General features: G+C 40.0%; 1 protein-coding gene across 1 annotated transcript in view; it reads left to right on the top strand.

The window, feature by feature from the left end:
* LOC147609339 (Transducin/WD40 repeat-like superfamily protein) overlaps window positions 1–9,659 on the top strand; it is a 39,250-nt gene extending 29,591 nt beyond the window's left edge. The window contains exons 3-4 of the mRNA XM_086787909.1: window positions 8,367–8,857; window positions 9,250–9,659. Coding sequence (XP_086644035.1) covers window positions 8,367–8,857; window positions 9,250–9,621 — 863 coding nt within the window. The 3' untranslated portion in view covers window positions 9,622–9,659. The remainder of the gene's footprint in view (window positions 1–8,366; window positions 8,858–9,249) is intronic.
* The last annotated feature ends 11,543 nt before the right edge of the window (window positions 9,660–21,202 follow it).

The following is a 21,202-nucleotide window of genomic DNA, read 5'->3' as shown; positions in this document are numbered from 1 at the left end:
GAAGATAACGAAAAATGCGTTTGACTGCTTGCCAATGCTTTGTGCTTGGGCTGTGCATGAATTTGCTAAACAAAGACACCCCAAAATATATGTCTGGCCTCGTATTACACAAGTAAATGAGACATCCCACTGCCTGGCTTCAAATGCCGGCCTCAAAAGGCTCTCCAATATCATGCATAGTAAGCCGTACACCTGGTTCTACCGGAGTAGAAATGGGCTTACATTCATCCATGTGAAACCTTTTTAGCAAACTTTTTATGTACTTAGTTTGCTGCATAACAATGCCATCATCTGTATGCATAAACTGTATGCCGAGATAGTAGTGTAAAGGCCCCAAATCTGACATATCAAATTCAGCTTTCAAATCAGCTTTGAAATCTGAAATTTGTGCTTTGCTAGTACCTGTAATGAGCATGTCATCTACATACAAGATGACTATGAGAATATCGGCATCGATTTTCTTCACATACAATGTGCTTTCAGCTGGACTATTCACATAACCTTGGGTGGTTAGATGAGCATGTATTTTATCATACCAAGCTCTTGGAGCTTGCTTTAACCCATACAATGCTTTGTGTAACCTGCATACTTTATGTTCATCACCAGGAACTACAAAACCAATGGTCTGATTTACATATACTTCCTCCTGTAAATCCCCATTTAAGAATGCAGTTTTGATGTCCAATTGATGCACTTTCCATCCTTTATGTGCAGCCAATGCAATCACTGATCTTATTGTGGTCATTCTCGAAGTAGGAGCAAAAGTCTCTTCATAATCTATTCCCTTTTTCTGGGAGTAGCCTTTAGCCACAAGTCTTGCTTTGTACCTGCCAATAGTACCATTAGACTTTTTTGACTTTGTACACCCACTTTGTTCCAATGACATGCTTGCCTTTAGGCAATAAGTATGACATTGCCAATTCTCTTTACTGGATACGTGGTATGATCTGCACATGATACAGTGCGGCCATTTGAAGCATAAACCAAGTGCTGAAATACATCTTTGCATGAAGTGATGTGGCTCGAAGCACCACTATCAAAATACCATGATACATCCTGTCTGTCAAATGCAATGCAAGACATATCATTGTCTGAAGCACTTGGTGTGCCACTAGTGCATGTGACCAAAAAAGTATACTCTTCCTGGATTACATTAGCTGATTGCTGTGCTTTGTCATCAGAAGAGTCTGCTACTGCATTGCGTGCTTCTTTCCTTTTCTCTTTTGCAATCCGCTTCCTACATTCACTGATGTAGTGTCCAGGCTTATGGCAGTAGTGACATTTGCCCTTCTTTTTGGGCTTGTTTGCATCCCCTTTGTCACCACCAGAAGAGGGCTCAGCCTTGCTAGGCTGTTGTCCCCCATGCTTAAAGCTCTTTGCTTTACCCTTATCCTTGGGTGTAAATGCCTTGTCTCCACCACGGTTGCTCGCTAAGTTTGCGCTTGTTTGCTCTTCCTGCAAGAGTAAACCCACCAGCTCTTCAAAAGTGACGGGACCACCACCTCCTCTCATTGAGAGGTTGAGAGGTGTGTGAAAGCCTAAGTAGGAAGGTGGTAAAGAATGAAGAGTGTTGGTGACCAGCTGACTGTCTTGGATAACCTCATCAATGTTGAGCAATTGTTCTTGCAAATCTTTCACTTTGGTGAGATGATCTGCCATGGAATCACCCTCATCCATAGAAAGAAGATCCAATTGCCTCTTCAAGTAGGCAACTCTTGCCTCGTTGTGTATATGATACATTGCTTCCAATGTGTCCCATGCAAGCTTCGATGTCTTGCAAGAACGAATGTGCGGAATTATAGTCCTTTTCACTGAAAGGGCTATCAATGACATGGCCTGTGCATCCCTAGAGTCCCATCTCTTCTGCTCTTGTGTGGGAGCAGGTTCTACATCAGGAGCTCTTTGAGCACCTCCCCTTTGAGGCGTGGCTGGCTGTATGGTAAGTGGGCGTGTGTCATCACCACACACGATGTCCCAAAGCCCTTTGGCTACCAGCAAATTACGGATCATGAAACTCCAGAGGGAGTAGTTAGATCCATCCAACTTGTCCTCCTGGGTGAGCACACCAAATACATCTGTAGCATTTTGAGCCATGTCAACAAAATATACCTGCAAGCAAACCAAGCACCAATGTGCACTGCCAGGCAACCAAATGTCCTGTGCAAATGTTTTCCTACAAACTGAAGCAAGTGTAAACCTGCACCAAATTGTCCAATTACACACAATGTGTATACATACGCGACAAATCACAGCTGTAATGCCCAATTACATGCCCCAATTTGAAAAGCCCCAATTTTTATGCACTCCAATCGCTTCAATGTGCATTTAATTGGCCAATTTTCACAAAAGCCGAAGGCGCTCAATTTGCTGATTTTGACCTCAATTTGGAAAACCCCCAAATTGCAAGCAAAGCAACATGTCCAATTTTTCAATTTGGCCTCAAATTGAGAAATCCCCCAAATTGCCTGAACCCTGTACCACATGCAAATTTTCTTTGAATCTGACTTGCACTGTAGTGTCTGCAAAATTTGTATATTTTTATGCATATTTTTACTCACATGAAAAGTACCTGCAAGTGAGTGCAGTACGAATGGCAGAGACTTGTATTGCAGGTGTCGGTAGGGGAGGGCAGCGTGTGGCCACTAGCAACCAGGTGCAAGTGTCGGGGTAGGCAAGCGCAGGTCGACGTGGACTGCCAACGGTGGCCTGAGCGCCGACGGGCAGTCGCCGGAGCTGCAGCTGCACCTGGAGGCGGGCCTAATGCCAGCGGAGGTGCCGGCCGAGTGGGGCGGAGGTGGCGATAGGCGAAGTCGCGCCGCCGGCAGGGGCGGCCGTGCTGGGGGGAGGTGGCTGCCTGCGCAGTTGCGCCGCCGAAGGAGCTGGGCGGAACCGGCGGTGGCGGAGACCGGGCCACTAACGAAGCCGGCAAGGCTGGGCGGCGAAAACCAGATGGGCAGCGAAACCAGGCGGTGGACGGAATTTGCATTTTCGACGGAAATCCACAGTCAGTTGCAGGCCCTGGACTGAAGCTCTGATACCAATTGTTGGTGTTGGACTCACACACTCACACACACAAACCTGCACGTTAGGGTTAGGTGCAGGATAGAGAAGCTCACACATAGAAATGAGAGAGAGAGAGAGAGAGAGAGAGAGAGAGAGAGAGAGAGAGCCAAAAGTGTGGTATCCACAAAATGCAAGTCAACCCTTGCATGTGTGCCACATCCATATAATATAGAAGTACAAAATATTATATGTAGAGTGTCCTTTCACACTTGATATCCAAGGGGAAAAACCACATGGGAAAAAGTGCCCTTGGTTAAGCCCTGGTCACACATAGCACTACCATAAGTGAGCATATGCCTACATTAATTACCCATCCATTGGGGAGCCATGTAAGTCTAATGATGCAAATTCTGTAGTCTTGAGAGTCAATTTGCATATTGTAACTGAACAATGTAGGAAGTGAAAAGCCTAGAACCTAGAACAAGGCGCCTAGCTCAAGTGGGGCCAAATTGTAGGAGAGGTGCCTAGAATCATGGGATGAAGTTTAGGGATGATTAATCCACCATTAGGTGGTAATGCCTTGAGCTAAACACATGTACTCATGCCTATTTAAAGACCTCTACTCAACGGAGATTATATGTGTGTACTATTATTGTAATCTTGTCCTCATTATGCTATTTTTTTGGTCATTAGTCTTAATCATGTCTCATTAGCATACCTCATAGTGTTTCGTATGCTTACCATGTCTAAACGTGAAGTCTAAGCATCACTTCTATCCACCCTAGATATTCTAACATCATAATTAACACTTGAATTAAAGGATGCTTCATAGATATATCCAAATAATCTATGAATGTGGTCCATATTCCAAATAGCAAATGTAGTATTTCTTCCATAAGACAATACATCATAACCCATCCATGTGAGTCATAAGAAGCCATAGAACCAACTTGCCATAGACCTTGTATGTCTTAGGGAATATTACAGAGTAGTAGAATTTAAAGCTTCACAACACTTGCAATTGATAGGATCTCTTAATGGAAAAGTGCATGAGCATCTTTCGTCCTCGCATATGTTGCGTGGGCAATAGCATTAGCATACAAGGGCAAAGATGAGCATGGACAAGGCTTTTGGGCAATTCATCTCAATAGCTTTGTGGTGCTCTGCAATGCTGTTAAACAAAAACTGCAAAAGTTTGGGACTCACTCAGCTAGGGCTTCATTGTGAGCAATCAATCCTGAAGAGAAGCAGGCTGAATTCTTGAAAGCATTAGAAAAGGTTATCATACGATTCAAAGGCATTGCTAGGTGTACCATGTAAGGTTCAAAAAGACAATTACTTCTGCAAGCCTAAGGGGATATATTCTTCTAGGCATTGTTGTTGCTTAATGGTAACACTTATTAGAAAAATAGTTTTCTGCTTTTTTTAAGAGTCCCGTGTGCCTCTTTTGAGCAAGTTGACATCAAATCTCATGGAAATGGCAAGTGTAGGAAGCACCCCAGATTGTCATCCATAAACTATTACTTGATCATGCCATGGTTGCATGCAACGGAAAGAGCAATGGAAATGGATGATGTCTCCACTGTTGGTCATGTCCACTTCCGGCTCGTTCAGGTGTGAACCCAGCTTACTCACGGGCACTTTTTCCTGTGGCTGGACACAGGTTTTTTCCCCGTGTGAACACACTCTTATGTGTTGGGCACTTAGCCCTAGGCTTTTAAGTACTCACTTGTACTTTCATTTTATTCATTATTGAGTACATCTTTTCCAGCACTCACGTTTCTCTGTGCTTAAGCTTGTGTGTGTGTGTGTGTGTGTGTGTGTGCAGGCTAGGTGCCCTCCTACGCAACATTGGTATCAGAGCCTGGTTAGGGTTAAAGTTAGGGTTCTTGTTGCCTGTTGCATTGAGCACTGAACACTCCTCTGCACTGTTGTGCGCCCCTCCTTGAAGCGACTTGCTGTACTTGTGCTTGACTAGCTCTTGTGCGCTGCCGAGCAGCTGGTGTGCACCGCGTGTTTCCCGTTCGCAAGTCGAGTTTAAAAGGGTTACTACAAAGCCTTTTAATAAGGCTTTTCGTAAGGTTTTAAAACCTTAAAAAAATCGCTACTTTGAAGCTGCCGCCGCCGATCGTACCTTCTGCTGCCGCCACCCGTCGAGCACCCCTTTGAGGCGCCGACTGTACCTTCGAAGCTACTGCCGCCCGTCGAGCACCCCGACTGTACCTTCGAAGCTGCCGCCTTCTGCATCTCCTCAGAATCTGCACAGCACCGCCTGCCATACTGCCTTGTGCTCTGCTCTGAGATCTGCAAAATTTGGGGCATTTGAAATCTTTCAAAAATTTCAGCCCTTACAGATTTCAGGTTTGTGGGATTTGCAGATTTTGACTTGAAATTGCTAAAAAATTAGCAAATTAGTTGCATTAATTTTGGGGCTTTTCACCATTAAGCTTGCAATTGCAACATTGGCATTGATTTCAACAAATTTGGTGCGTAATTGCACTAGAAATTTGGAGATTTTGTAGAAATTGGCACTATTTGCAGGTCTATAAGAGACATTTGCAGGCATTTTGGGTGTTACAGGCACATTTACTTGGCATTGGGACATTTCCCCCAATTTTTTGGGCATTACAGCATTTGGTATAGGTGACAATTGCTTTTGCAGAATTACAGGTACAGATTTACGGGTGCCGGTTCAGATTTGGTCTAATTGGTTGCCTAAAAATTGGGGCTTTTTTACATTGAGCCCATTTTTGTAGCATTCAACCCATTTACCTTTGATTTTGTCAGGATTTGAGCACTTGTAGCTCTTACAGGTGTCAGCTGATCGTGTTTTTCATGGCACATGTATACATTTGTGGTTTGTTGCAGTATATGTATGCCATTGTGGACACTTTGAAAGATTTGCATTATCATGCAGTACACTCGCAGATTTGGGACATGCATATGTATTTCTTTTGGTGAAGGAGTTCTCTTTTGGTCCATTGATTATCTTGCTATTTATCTCCCGCATTCGTACAGTTTTGTTGGGCATTGCCTACTCTTGTGGTGACTTGTGACAGGTTTGCTATGTTGTCATGGCCAACAGTAACAATGACCTCTTTGGCATGCTGTCTCAAGAGGACAAGCTCAATGGGGATACTACCCTATGTGGGCTTATATGATGCGTCATGTATTGGTTGCCTAGAATGTATGGCTATATGTGGATGGCACTGAGGAGCGTCCTCTTGCACCTGCTCTAGTGGAAGGTGAAGTGATTCCTGCTCACCCTCTTGCAGGTCCACCTCCTACCTAGCATCAGTGTACTTGGGATGCTAGGGATGCTCAGGTCCATGTGTTGATTGCTCTCTCGTGCCGCAGGCACATCATTCCGCACATTCGTTCTTGCACGACCGCAAAGGGTGCTTGGGATGCCTTGGCGGCGTTGTATTCAGGTCGCAATGAGGCTTGTGTAGCTTACCTTTGGGGCAAGCTTGAGACTGACCGCATGCTAAGGTGACTCTATCGATCAATACCTTATGCATATGAAAGACCTTTGAGAGCAGCTCATTATTATTGATGAGGTCTTGACAGATGGCATGTTCAGACAGTTTTGCATAATTTGCCCGACTCTTACCAAACATTTGGCACCACTTGGCGGTTGTTGGCTGGCAATGCACCTAATGCGGTCACTTTTGACAACCTTGTGACTCTCTTGCACAGTGAAGAGCAATCCCGTTCCAACAGGAACAACATGATGACTGCTGAGTCAGCAATGGTCGCTCCCTTTCGTGGGAATTGATCTGGGCCTAAACTTAGCCCATCGGATCCTCCCAAGATAGAGGACAAGCCTGAAAAGAAAAAGCGATGTAATTATTGTAGGAAAATTGGACACACCATAGAGGAATGCAGGAATCGTATTGAGAGTGAAAAAAAGAAGAAGCTGGCATCTTCTTTCACAGGTGTAGATTAGGCCAATTTGGCCACACATGTATCAGCCTTGAGGATTACATCTTCATCACCTGCAGAGATGTCTTTTGATGCCGTTGCTTTTGATGACTATGCACTATAGTAAGTACTTCTTGGTATGCATTGTTGGGTAGATGCATTTGAGGGGGGGATTTTACTTTCCCACATGCAGTTGGTGATGCCTCATGGTCACTTATGCTTGTTGACCCTCATGCTTGTCTATGCTAGACGCTTTCTCTTATGTGATGTCTACTGGAGATGCCTTTTATGCTGCTTTCCCTTGCGGTGGGATTGTTTCTACAGTGTTGACATTGTCACTTTCTCACATGTGATGTTTACTAGGAGTACCTTCTACACGCTTGGCCAGTGTTGGCTTGCCCTCATGGTTTTGACATGTTACATGTATTATGGGATTATGCATCTTTACACTAGCCATACATGCCACTGATCATGGCATCGCTGAGAGTTTACCCATCTTCTCATAGCATTGGCTGATGCCTGTCCCGAGCCCCCACTTTCTCTCCCGATTTTCAGCTTTTCCCATTGCTGAATTTGTACTTTTATCAGCCCTACCATTGCTGATTTTTCCTCATCGGACCCTCCATTGATAAGTTTATCTCTTGCAGCTTACGTTGCGTGTCTCACAGGCATGACTTCTGGATCTTGTTGCCTTTACACATGCGTATATCTGCTACATCTTCTTATGCTTATCACTGGTGCAGTTACAGAGCTATGCTTTGCTCTCTTGTTGTCATTGATGTGGATTACATGCAGTTCAGTTTGGCATTTGGATGCTTGCCTTTAGGGGGGGTATTATGTGATGCCTCTTGATTTGATGCAGTTGATGTCCACATGATCTTTGACATGCATTTCAAGTGATGCGTTTATGTACTACTGTGCTCTACCATTAGCACTATGACATTGGGGTTTCTCATTTCCCCCGTCATATAGTGCTTGCTTTTCCCATTGGCACTGGAGTTCATCTTTGCCATCGTGATCTCTCTTGATGATCACTCTTACTATGGAGCAGAGTGCAGGGCAACATTCACAGCATTATCACTCTGCTACCTGTTCACACCGTTCGCTTGAGGGGGGTTTGTTGGTCACGTCCACTCCCGGCTAGTTCAGGTGTGAACCTAGCTTACTCACGGGGGCACTTTTTCCTTGTGGCTGGACACAGGTTTTTTCCCGGTGTGAACACACTCTTGTGTGTTGGGCGCTTAGCCCTAGTCTTTTTAGTACTCACTTGTACTTTCATTTTATTCATTATTGAGTACATCTTTTCCAGCAGTCTCCATGTCAGCATGAGCAATAGCTTGTATGCATTTTGTAAAGATTGTACGTTTCCTGCTTATAATTAAGGTTTGCCAAATACATGAGGTCTGTGGCATCATTAACATTGGATCATGGTTGAGCAGGCTCGCTTCTAGCATCTTCCGGGATGGATTGTATTGCTCATGTTTGGAACACATGGATTGAAGGGACTGGGCATGGTGCTGCTCGCTCATTCTCTTCTCATACTGCTGCTATTAAGGATGTTCAATGGTCCCCAGATGGTGCCTGTGTTTTGACTTGTGGCTTTGATCAGACATCTCGCCTAAGTGATGTGGAGACTGGCTGTGAGGTCCATGCCTTCAAGGAAGATCAATATGTCCACGTGGTAAAGTTTCATCCTCTCAAGACGGACCTTTTTCTTTCAGGAGGGTCAAAAGGTGTTTTGAGGCTTTGGGATGTTAGAGCTGGAGGCATGGTGCAAGAGTATCATAAAGGCCTCGGACAGGTTATGGATATTGATTTCAACCGGGAGGGAAATCATTTTGTATCAGCCTCAGACATTGCGGATCGGAATGCTAGTGACAAAACGATTATCGTATGGGATTTTGCAACTCAGATTCCTCTTTCTAATCAAGTAAGTCTTGATTAGTATTTCTTAGATGCTCATAGATTGCGTGTTATATATGTTTGCATGCGTGTGTATGTATGAATGTATGCAGCATGGATGGATGTATGTATGTATGTATCATGGATGAATGCAGGATGGGTGCTTACTTGTGTGTGTGCATACATGTGTAGCATGGATGGATTGGATGGGTGGATGGGTGAGTGGTGACATGGATGGGTGGATGGGGTGGGTACATGGCTAGGTACATGCATACTTGTATGTACATTTATGCCTGTACGCGTGGGTGCTTGGATGCTTGTGTGCATGTATGTATGCTTGTATGTGTTGCATGCTGCATGTAAGCATGTTTTGCTTCTAGCTAGGAGCCGTAATTGACAATTTTTTGGTTGGCTTTCCAGGTCTACCTTGAGGCCTACACATGCCCTTGCGTGCGCTATCATCCTCTTGAGAATGTCTTTGTGGCCCAGTCTAATGGAAATTATATTGCAATATTCTCTGGCCACCCTCCTTTCAAAATGAACAAATACAAGCGGTTCGAAAGCCATCAAGTGTCTGGTTATCGCATTCAATGTAATTTTAGTCCTGATGGTGGACTAATTGTCACTGGTTCATCGGACGGTCGGGTGTATATTTATCAGTATAGATCAGCAAAAGTGTTGAAGGTTTTGGAAGCTCATGATCATATTTGCACTGACGTTTCTTACCATCCAAGCATGCCCTCTGTGCTTGCTTCAGGAGGGTGGGAAGGAAATGTTTGTATTTTTAACTAGTAACAGAAAACTGACAGAAAGAGCCACGGTTTTAGATTCTCCTTTTTATAAACCAACAGAAAGAGCATGGTTTGACACATGATAAAGAACTACGGGATGCACCTTTAGTTTAGCCTTGATATCATGAAATGGGCTCATGAGATGCATTAAAGGTAATGGATGCATGTCTTGAAATATTTCAAACATCCAAGTTCTATATCAAATGTTCACATCTGGTCTAAGAGCTTTTCTAAGTGTCTACACTTCGGCTTACACATTGCACAAAGCAGAATGCAATTGCAAACATAGGATCCCTGGGAAAGTCTTTTCCCTCTCTATACATTCCCTTGGAAATTGACAAGGAAATCTTAACTGTCAACTGTTGGAAATGTCCTTTCTTTATGTGGGCAGCGAAGAGCCAATCTTTAATTTGTCTGCTCTCTCATGAAGCCAAGTGTCTTCTCTCATTTGGCTGAAGAATATTGGATTTTTCATGTTCAGCTTCCTTTTGTTTTTGCTTGCATTGTGGTTTACAAGCGAACCCACCCTTACATGCAACCATTGCTTGTCCTTGCTTGAATTTTTTTTTTTGCAGACCTCTGTCACAAATAGGTGAGCCTGACACTTTCACTTTCTTGACTAAAGCCACAAGCTTGTGTGTGCCTCTGAGAGTAGCTCTATGTGGACAACACTATTAACAAGCACATTTTTGTAGGGATGGGCCTCTCTAAGTAGGCATGCTTGTGGCCATTGACTCAGCTAGCAGCATAAACAGTGGCTGTTGAGGCTTTGTTTCCCTGCATAATGCATATTTGAAATTGTGTTCAGGGGCTGCTTTTTGAGTCCAGTTGCAGGAGCACCTAGTTGAAGTTCGTAGTGCTTTTGTGCATGCAATAGGCCCACTAGCTCTTGAAAGCTTTTGAGTCGGCTTCTCATGAGTGGTGTGGTAGCTAAGGGAGTCCAGAATAATTAGCAGCAATTAAAGGGGGGAGGTCTCCACACATAGGAAGAGGAGATGATTTTGGGTACTTTTGGTGCTAGATGTGTGACCTAGATGTGTGACCTCATGATAAAACCAATTGATGACAAGGTTGGTGCCCCTAACTGATGGCCTTTTGAATGCCACCTTCAATGCTTAAGCTTGGTAAGCTGTTTTTACACACACACACACACACACACACACACACACACATGGACATGGCCCTTGTCGTCCTTACACTAGTAAACCAAAAGCTTAGTGTTTTCTACTTTGCAAAGCTACGGCCACAAGAAGCTCCAAATAAAAAAGGACATTACTTTTCTATGAGGAAGCTTGAATGAGGTTTTTAGAATTTTGCAAATAGACTGCTATGGTGGACATTTATGCCACTATGGCAACAAGAAATGACACCATGGTCGAGCTTCAAGATGCAAGACGCAAGTTTTTGCTTTGTAGAGTGGCCATGAGAGAAAGCTCTACTTTGTGTGGCTCAAGAATTGTGTGAGGCTCTAAAATTTTAGAATTATACTTTTTTCTTTTCATGCAATGTTTGCATCTAATGATATTGAGTATCCTATTGAAAGAGCAAAAAGAACACTGATGATCTTCACAAGAAAGTATATGCTAAACAATCCATCAATAATAGGTAGGTGATCTTTGATTCATTGGAAATTTTATGAGTTGCATAGACCACTACTCAAGAAAATGTTGCATTGGAGATCATGGCTCTTAAGTCATCTCAAATTTTCAGGGAAGGGTCATATTCAGTTTTATATATTTGAAGAGGATGTGTGCCAACTATTCCACAAGATTTTCTCGTATGTGGACCAAGAAGTGTTTAAGAATGTGATGCAAGGACATGGGCCATGCCAATCTTCTTTGTATGAGTCCAATTTTGTCATGAACTCCTTTCGACCATAAATTGAATTCAAATTATTGGATCACACTAGCCATGCCTTTTTCTTGTTATGTGCATACATGTGGTGATATGGAGAACCTTCTCTTACTTCTCCATTACTTCAAAGTTTTGAAAACAACCTTTGATTTTATAAATGCATGTATCATTTACAAATCATGCTTTTAGATAAGACAAGTTTTATAATATTGAATGATTTAGCATTTTCAATCAATAATCCTAAAACTTTCTACGTTATATATCTAGTTTCATTGGAGGAAAGGTTGTTTCTTTTCATTTCCAGGTTGCTTGGGTAGGGAAGAGTTGGCTAAACATATGAGGAGGCGCCTATGATCAGAAATTGAAGGGGGATTGGAAATGGACTTGAATAATTCACCCAACTCCTATGTCCTTGCTTCCTTACACAAGAATAGTGTGTAACCCCTACCTTGAAAAATTTAATGTTAGTTCATTGCAAAGTCCTACTTTATATAACTTTTCTTTTTTCATTAAGGCACCAATATCGTTGTTTGGGATTAGTTTTTATGGAATATGCCTTTAGATTAAGGTTTTAATGTGTTTTAGACCTTAGGCTTGTTAAGGTTTTGGACCTTCGAGACACAAGATTTGGAGGATTTTAGTGATTGATGATGATGATGTGAAAGTTGGCACGGGGTTTTTAATGAAAAAGCAGCAAATATGTAACCATGAAAGTTGGGGGAAAAAAAGAAGCAACGCCTTTGTCTTTGTTTCTCGTGGAGCCCTCTCTCTTTCTCCCTCTCGTTTTTTTGTAAGGCTCTCTCTCTCTCTCTCTCTCTCTCACTCACTCACTCACTCTCTCACACACACACACACACACACACCCCCATCAAGGCGTGTCTGCTCTCTCACTCGTTGTCTCGCTTGATAATAAGGTTGGTAACCTTATTAATAAGGTTGGTAACCTTATTAATAAGGTTACCAACCTTAATTAATTAATGCCCGCCATAGTGGGCATTAATTAATTAATGTAAATAGTGCAAAATATTAGGAGAGAGAAAATATATTATCAATGCTAGGCCTCCAAGTTGAGTGAGAAGACATTAACCTTAATTGTTGAAAAATTAAAATCTAAACTTTGAAGGATTAATGGTTAACAAACACTTTTGCACACAATGCTAGTGAAATGCAATGTGAGATGGACATAAAGGGATTATTGAAATAATTTTTTTTGAGCTAGAGGTAAAAGTTTGTTATAAGAACTTCTAGATTAAGCACATGTTTTGTTTGTTGAATTGTTGGATTTGGATTTCTAGACTGAGCATCTATTCTTTTTGTCCAGATGTTGGATTTGAGCACCTTGTTTGTGTATACAAAATAGTTCCTTGCACTATTAGTGTGCTACAATATATATATATATATATATATTACCACATTTTCATTTGGGTGGAGAGTTCTCAAAAAAATTTAACAAGACCAAAGAATCTTCTCTTCCTTAGGAATATATGTGTGTTCTTGATAATATAAGCTTATGGATCAAGCATATGTACTCTTTGTTCAGCTATTGGATTTGAGCACTTGGTTTGTGCATATAAAAATATTTTCTTGCACTATATATATATATGATCGTATTTTTATGTGGGTAGAGAGTTGGCACACTTCCTCTCCAAAAAATTTACAAGACCAAAGAATGTGCCCTTCCTTGGGATAATATGTGTATTGTTGGTAACATGGATTATAGAACTTGGAGCTATGTTTTAAGGACTTGGAAAAATATGTACTCTTTGTTGGTAACATGGATTGATAACATAGATTATAGAACTTAGAGCTTTGTTTTGAGTACTTAGAAAAATATGTACTCTTTGTTTGGTAACATGGAATATACAACTTAGAGCTCTGTTTTGAGTACTTAGAGCTTTGTTATGGATTAAGCATATTTACTCTTTGTTCATTTGTATTTGAGCACATTGTTTGTTAGCTAGAGGCAAAATTTTTGGCACAAAGAGGTACTAACACAAGCCATCAAAAACTTACTCTTCTCAATCAACTTGGGGGGAGCTTGATAATGTAAACATATAATATCCATCTTTTTTCTTAACAAAGAAGATTAATGCACCAAAGAAAAAGTGACTCGCCTAAACAAACCCACTCTCTAATATATCTTCCAACTGCTTATCCAAGTCTTCTTCCATTAGATCTAATTTGTGAGAAGTATGCATGAAAATCATGTAAGGAAATTAATCATAGTACTTCAATGCAAAACACAATAGATACAAGCCAAGAGAGTAGTCGATGCTGTAATTTGTTTTTTTAAATAAATTACGCAAGTGATAGCCTTTCTTTATATAGAGATGATGCACCCATTGGGATGGCATTTGTTTCAAGGGTCATGTTCATTTGTAATTTAATTATTTTATTCATTCATTATTGTGTTCACACTTATACACCCCCTTCTATATAGTTGCTTTTTGATAGGCATTGTGCCCGTTTTTTAAGTATTTTGGCCGTAAAATACATGTAAAATTTTTGAATGCCCATAAAAAATTATACTAAAATGCATAAAAACTTGCTATATTTCACCAAACCCGTCAACTTTGAGGGTCAAGGGTGCCCGTCAAAAATCAAGGTTGCCCTTCTATAAAGGTGTTTGTATCTGGAAGAGCAATGTTAGAGTAGCACAACTCACGCTTTGTTAGAGTAACCACATTATCGAGAAAGTCTGGTTGATTAGTTTTTTTGTTCTTCAAGCCTGGGTCAGGGAAGTCGGAGCCGTCTCTAGACTCGAACAAGGAAATGCTTTTGTCATTAACTTCGCCGAAACAGTTTCTTTACTCACCCAATTAGTTTCTTTACTCCCTTAAGACATATGCCTAATTAGTGTGTGTTGACCAATGTTAGATTTTGTCATCTTCAACTAGTTCCCTGATAAAATGAAACTTCAAATACAGGATTTCATGCCAAAACAACCTGATAAAATGAAACTTCAAATACACATATGCTTGTTCTTTCATGATTTTTAGGATTTCGTGCCAAAACAATAGAAGATGAAGACTCAAAATTCATGTGTATCGTCACTTAGAGAGGAGGATCATCAAGAGATGGGCACAATGGTATAGGTTGATGGGGGCGAGAGTATGAGAGATGATAGGCAATCTCAAGGTATACTGAGGGACTACTTGGATAAGGAGGATTCAAGGGAAAGTATGGCGGTGACAAACAATAGAGGACGGATGACTCCAAGCTCATTGTGAAACCGACCATTGTGGGTAGAGAGCAGGAGGTAGAGGGTTATTTAGAGGAGGTAAATGTGCATGGTTACTTAGAGGAGGTAAGGGTGCATGGTTATAATGGAAGATATACTCAACCATGTTAAGAAAGGCATCTAGAACTATGGTTTGATCATTTGTTGAATAAGTGTAGTGGGAAGGTTGGCTTCATGAGATATCAATGCCATTTCATTGAAAAATACACTACGATTAACGCAAAATGTGCGGGTCGATGGGTTGTAGAGATGGTAAGCTTTCGAGCCAAACCGCTCACCCACACGAGCATTTTGGAAGCTTGGGAATCTAACGGTGCTTCTCAAGAGTAAATTGGATAACCAAAAAAATCCTAAGGTGTGAGATGCCGGATTTGGCTCCAAATCATAGTTTATAAGGGGTGGCACGATGTATGGTGGAGTTATATAAACGATTTTTCAAATAATAAGAAGTCGTTAGGACTCTTTCCAAAAGGAATTGGGTAGACCAAAAGTTTGGAGAAGGGCTCTTGTGGCATTCAGAAGAGTTCTATTCTTTCTTTGTTGTGGAGTATAGGGAACTGTGAATTGATGGCGTTTTAATGGTTAAGTCAAGTTGTGGCATTCAGAAGAGTCCTATTCTTTCTTTTAGAAACTCCATTTTGTTGTGGAGTATAGGGAACTGTGAATTGATGGCGTTTGGTTAAGTCAAGTTATGGCATTCAGAAGAGTCCTATTTGTTCTTTTAGTAACTCCATTTTGTTGTGGAGTATAGGGAATTGTGAACTGATGGCGTTTTAATGGTTAAGTCAAGTTGATTTTCAACTAAAGTTTTGAATCGATCTAGGACTTCATGCTTATGTTTAATGGACACTATGGTAAACTTAGTATAGTCATCGATGGACTGAAAGTAAGTAGAACCTTTGAGGGAAGGAGTGGGCATTTGACCACAAAGGTCACAGTGAATGAATTAAAGATGTTTTGTGGTGGTTGTCTCATCTATTGAATTCCATCATAATCATTGTGTCATTAAAGTTACTATGGCTAATGGCCAAAAAAAATTCATCTCACATGCAAACAACATGGCCGCCTTTATCCTCTAGGTGTCACTATGGTCCTCTCTCATGCCATGTCCACCATTAGCCAAACTACATCACAATTAGAGACCCTAAGATGGCATAATCATCTTGGGCATCCTCATGTTCAAGTCATCAAACACATGCAAAAACATAATCCAACACATGGTCTAAGTTTTCAAGCATCCCATATAGCTATTTATGAAGATTGCCTCTATGGCAAATCTACCCCTCATCCCTTATTGAGGTAAGTCGTGGCACGCATTATGCATTTGTGTGCAGTGTCTGTCCATCAGATGGTGATTTGTCCATGACTAATGGCTTGTTGAATGCTATTTTCACCAAGTCATACATTGCATGGGGAAGGTAGGGTTGAAAGTCTGTCATTCCCTAGTATGAGTCATGTTGTGCTTAGTAGCATCGGTGTCAAAATACTATATATCAAATTTTGTACATTTATCTTGCAAGGAAGTAACAAATAGTTACATGACGGGAGAAGGGCTTGCATTTGAAAGAGGTTCCATATCATCTCCAAGAGCCACATTTACTTATGCTTTAGACCAATTAAATGATTGGGAAGCCCTTTGTTTTGTTTAGCAATCCTGCCACACTATTACAAAAGGCACAATGGGCATTTGAATTGAAAGGTGTGCGAGTTTGGGTTCTAGGACAATAAGAATTGGTCCTATGGTTCCTATTGTGATATGGGTTTGGGACATAAGTTGGCCGAAAAGGTCTCGAGCCATTTGGTTGTGGGGGGAGGAGAGAACCTTGCCCAATAAGATTAAGGGTATGATGCTCTATTGGGGCACACCCAAAAGGTTGTCTAAAAGGTTTTATCATGCAGGCAACCAGTTTCAATGGGTTGGGCACTTGGGAAGAGAAGGAATTACACATAACCTCCTCTTGCAAGATTTTGCTCGAAATCTCTACAAGTGTTAAGTTAGCTAGCAAGGATTGGTGGTGATAGAAGGCCTTCATGTGGGAGGAAGAATGACAATAACATTATAACAAGGGAGAGACTTTGGGATTGCAAGTTTGACCATGACAACATGATCAACTAGAGCATTCCATTCCTCAAGAGAAAAAGAGAGGCTAATGATTGAGTCTCTCCCATGATCCTATTGTGAGTTGTTTATGCACTATCACTTTGGGATGCAACATCTGTACGCTCATACTAATTTTTAAATGTATTCCAAATAGATGAGAAGAGGTGGTGTAGGATCTTGCTCTTTACACTTGCCTATTGCCCATGGTGGTGAGAATCGATTCAAATTGGGTAGATAGGTCCTTCTTGCCCCATGCTTCAATAGTTTACAACTTTATCTGGAGCAAGTTGAGCTCCTTGGGAAGAGAGGCCGGAGCATTTTTAAGTTGGCCCGCCTAGTGTGAAAACTAGTCATTTATATATGTCATTTTTGATATTAAGTAATACACAATCATTCCCTTGCAATAGTTTTCTTGTGATCTCTCGTCCTTTCCTCCTCTTGCTTTCTTGTGTGCTTTTGAATTCATGCTTGATAGATGGATGCATACTTGAATAGGTTTGATTTTAGGCTTCCCTCTTCAATTAGCTTCTTCTCCCCTAGCTCTTTTGCGGGAAAGAACCATTGTGAATGATCATCTTTGCTTTCTTCCACTAGGAATTGAGAGCTCTCCCTTCACCCCTTTGGCAAAGGAGCATTCTAGTGTGACAATAGAGTGAGGACGGAACGAACAAGCTAGAACACCCACAATGGGAAGTTGCATTTGTGGCTTGAGGTAAGACCCAATGATACATGATTCGGCAAGGCTGAGGTAAGATCTTGACTTAAACATATTTAGCATGCGGCTTCTGCTACTATCGACGACTAGTCTAGGAGGGCTTAGCTTTGTTTTTCCATCCATTCCAAGCTATTAGGATCACCTAATATTGCCCGATGTTGATTAGGAAAGTTGAAGCCTTGGATGTGTTTGTTTGTTGCTTTTTATTTTTATTTGAAGTTTATTTTGCATTAATACAGTCTAAGTTCATCTATTGGTAGGGAAAAACCTTGGTTTCTTGGTGATTTACATGAAATTGGAGCGGCTTAGATTTCATTGATTTGATCTAAAAATTAGCTTAGCAATTGTAATTAAGAGTGGAATCTGGAAAGGAATCCACTTTGAAAACATGAGCATTGAGCTTATGTTAGAGTGAAGTTGAGCATTGAGCTCCATTAAGTTTAACTAGAGTAAAGTTGCCAATTTTAGTTCATGCATTTCATAATATTTCATAAATTGTTTAGGCATTGTTGAATTGTTAGAGTAGAAGCATGTTAAATCATCTAAAAATAATCAAAAATATGTAATTACGTGTATCATAACTGTTAATTAGGATTAGTAAAACTAAACATACCCATCAAATCTAAAATATTATAAAAACCACCAAAAACCAGGCCAAACCAGCTCTCGGGTAAGGGATGGGAGCCGTGAGTCATATGCCGTGAGTTTGGAGACGTAAGCCATGAGCCTAGACACATGAGCCATGAGCCTGGACATGGGAGATATAAGCCTCAACGCATGAGCCATGAGTCTAGAGGTAGATATATCCAATATAGTATGGATCAATTACTACAACCATAAAAACCCGTATGGACACACCTACCCATGTCCTTGAAAGATATTCTTATCATACAATGTGTACTAGCTAAAATTTCCACTACAAGCACTAGGGACCTTTGATGCGAACCCAATCTGGACTAATTATTGGAAATGACAATATAGTTAATTGCAACTCATCAAACTAGGCCTCCTCAAACCCACCAAGTCTTCAATCCCAACAAACAACTAACAACACTCGGTAAAGTGATCCCTAGTTTAAGAAGGCTAGAATCCTTTGGGTCTATCTCCAATGAGGAGCTTTGAAAAGAAATGAGCCAACGCGAAACACATATGGGAGTGGAGGAACATTGGAACACTTGGAAACAGGAGTTGCCACAATTGTTCTCCGAACTTCGAATTCACCAAAAGGCTCTATGAATAGCACCTTAAATTTTATGAAGAAGGTGTTCAACCGCTTTATTTTTGGGTGTAGTTTTAATGAGAGTGACATAGGACTCAGTCCACATTACTTATTCCACATTCAATTCGTATGTGTACCCATTCTCATCCAATTCGTATGTGTACCCATTCTCATCCAATCACATCATTTTCCATCTCGTCACATCAGATTCATTCACATCACATATCATTCATTCACATCCCATATCACATCCATACATCCACATCCACATCTACATCCATACATCCATTTCCACATCCACATTCATACATCCATTTCCACATCCACATTCATACATCCACATCCACATCCACATCCATACATCCACATCCACATTCATACATCCACATCCATACATCCACATCCACATCCATACATCCATTTTCACATCCACATCCACATCCACATCCATACATCCACATCCACATTCATACATCCACATCCATACATCCACATCCACATTCATACATCCACATCCACATCCATACATCCATTTTCACATCCACATCCACATCCACATCCACATTCATACATCCACATCCATACATCCGCATCCACATCTACATCCATACATCCATTTCCACATCCACATCCACATTCATACATCCACATCCACATCCACATCCATACATCCATTTCCACATCCACATTCATACATCCATTTCCACATCCACATCCATACATCCATTTCCACATCCACATCCATTTTCACATCCACATTCATACATCCACATCCACATCCACATCCATACATACACATCCACATCTACATCCATACATCCACATCCACATCCACATCCATACATCCACATCCACATCCATACATCCACATCCACATGCACATTCATACATCCACATCCACATCCACATCCACATCCATACATCCACATCCACATCTACATCCATACATCCATTTCCACATCCACATCCATGCACATGCTATTACCCTTTAATAGCTTTTTCTAGATTGATACCGATAATAGGACTTTTTTTTAAAATTTCAGCCAATTGCTTGGCCTAATTAAAGATTCTTTTTCTGACAACTAGTTCCGTATTCCTTCTCAATTCCTCAATTGAATTATATTCAATATTCTTCTTTTGAATAAAATAAATTTTGGGATTTGTACAAATCAATTCTACCCATATTTCCTCTTATGGTAAAATAATCATAAATCAAATTTATACAAAAAAAATTTCTCTTCTTCCCATTTAATTTCTAGGATCCCAATTACCATGGGAATTCCTCTTTTCCCATCAAATATTTCTTATAAAATAAATTCATTTAAAATATCCATTATTTCAATATGCCAGAAATTTCTCTTTGTCCATCTAAATGATGGAATTCCAAATGTCGTAAGGATTCCTCTTTTGACATTTAAATGTCTCTCATCGATAAATAAAGTTATCTAAAAATTCATCTTTGAAATTAAATAAATTATCCCGTAATTCCAGTATGATAGGAAATTCTCTTTTTCCCATCGAATGATGGAATTCCAAATGTAATGGGAATTCCTCTTTTAACATTTAATTATTTCTCATAGATAAATAAATTTATCTAAAAATTCATTTTTAAAATTAAATAAATTATCATATAATTCCAATATGATAGGAAATTCTCTTTTCCCATCCAATCATGAAATTCCTATGTAATGGGAATTCCTCTTTTAACATTTCATTATTTCTCATAGATAAATAAATTTATCTAAAAACTCATTTTTGAAATTAAATGAATTATCCCATAATTCCAATATGATAGAAAATTCTCTTTTCCCATCCAATCATGAAATTCCAAATGTAATGGGAATTCCTCTATTAACATTTAATTATTTCTCATAGATAAATAAATTTATCTAAAATTTTATTTTTGAAATTAAATGAATTATCCCATAATTTCAATATGATAAGAAATTCTCTTTTCCCATCCAATCATGGAATTCCAATGTAATGGGAATTCCTCTTTTAACATTTAACTATTTCTCATAGATAAATAAATTTATCTAAAAATTTATTTTTAAAATTAAATGAATTATCCCATAATTCCAATATGATAGGAAATTCTCTTTTCCCATCCAATCATGAAATTCCAAATGTAATGGGAATTCCTCTTTTAACACTTAATTATTTCTCATAGATAAATAAATTTATATAAAAATTAATTTTAGAAATTAAATAAATTATCCAATAATTCCAATATGATAGGAAATTCTCTTTTTCCCATCCAATGATGGAATTCCAAATGTAATGGGAATTTCTCTTTTAACATTTAATTATTTCTCATAGATAAATAAATTTATCTAAAAATTCACTTTTAAAATTTAATGAATTATCTCATAATTCCAATATGATAGGAAATTATCTTTTCCCATCCAATCATGGAATTCCAATGTAATGGGAATTCCTCTTTTAACATTTA

The sequence above is a fragment of the Cibotium barometz genome, chromosome 51 (genome assembly GCF_041138505.1).
Source record: "Cibotium barometz isolate CiBa-2024 chromosome 51, ASM4113850v1, whole genome shotgun sequence".
In the NCBI taxonomy this organism is placed as follows: domain Eukaryota; kingdom Viridiplantae; phylum Streptophyta; class Polypodiopsida; order Cyatheales; family Cibotiaceae; genus Cibotium; species Cibotium barometz.
This window is presented reverse-complemented; position numbering and strand designations above follow the sequence as displayed.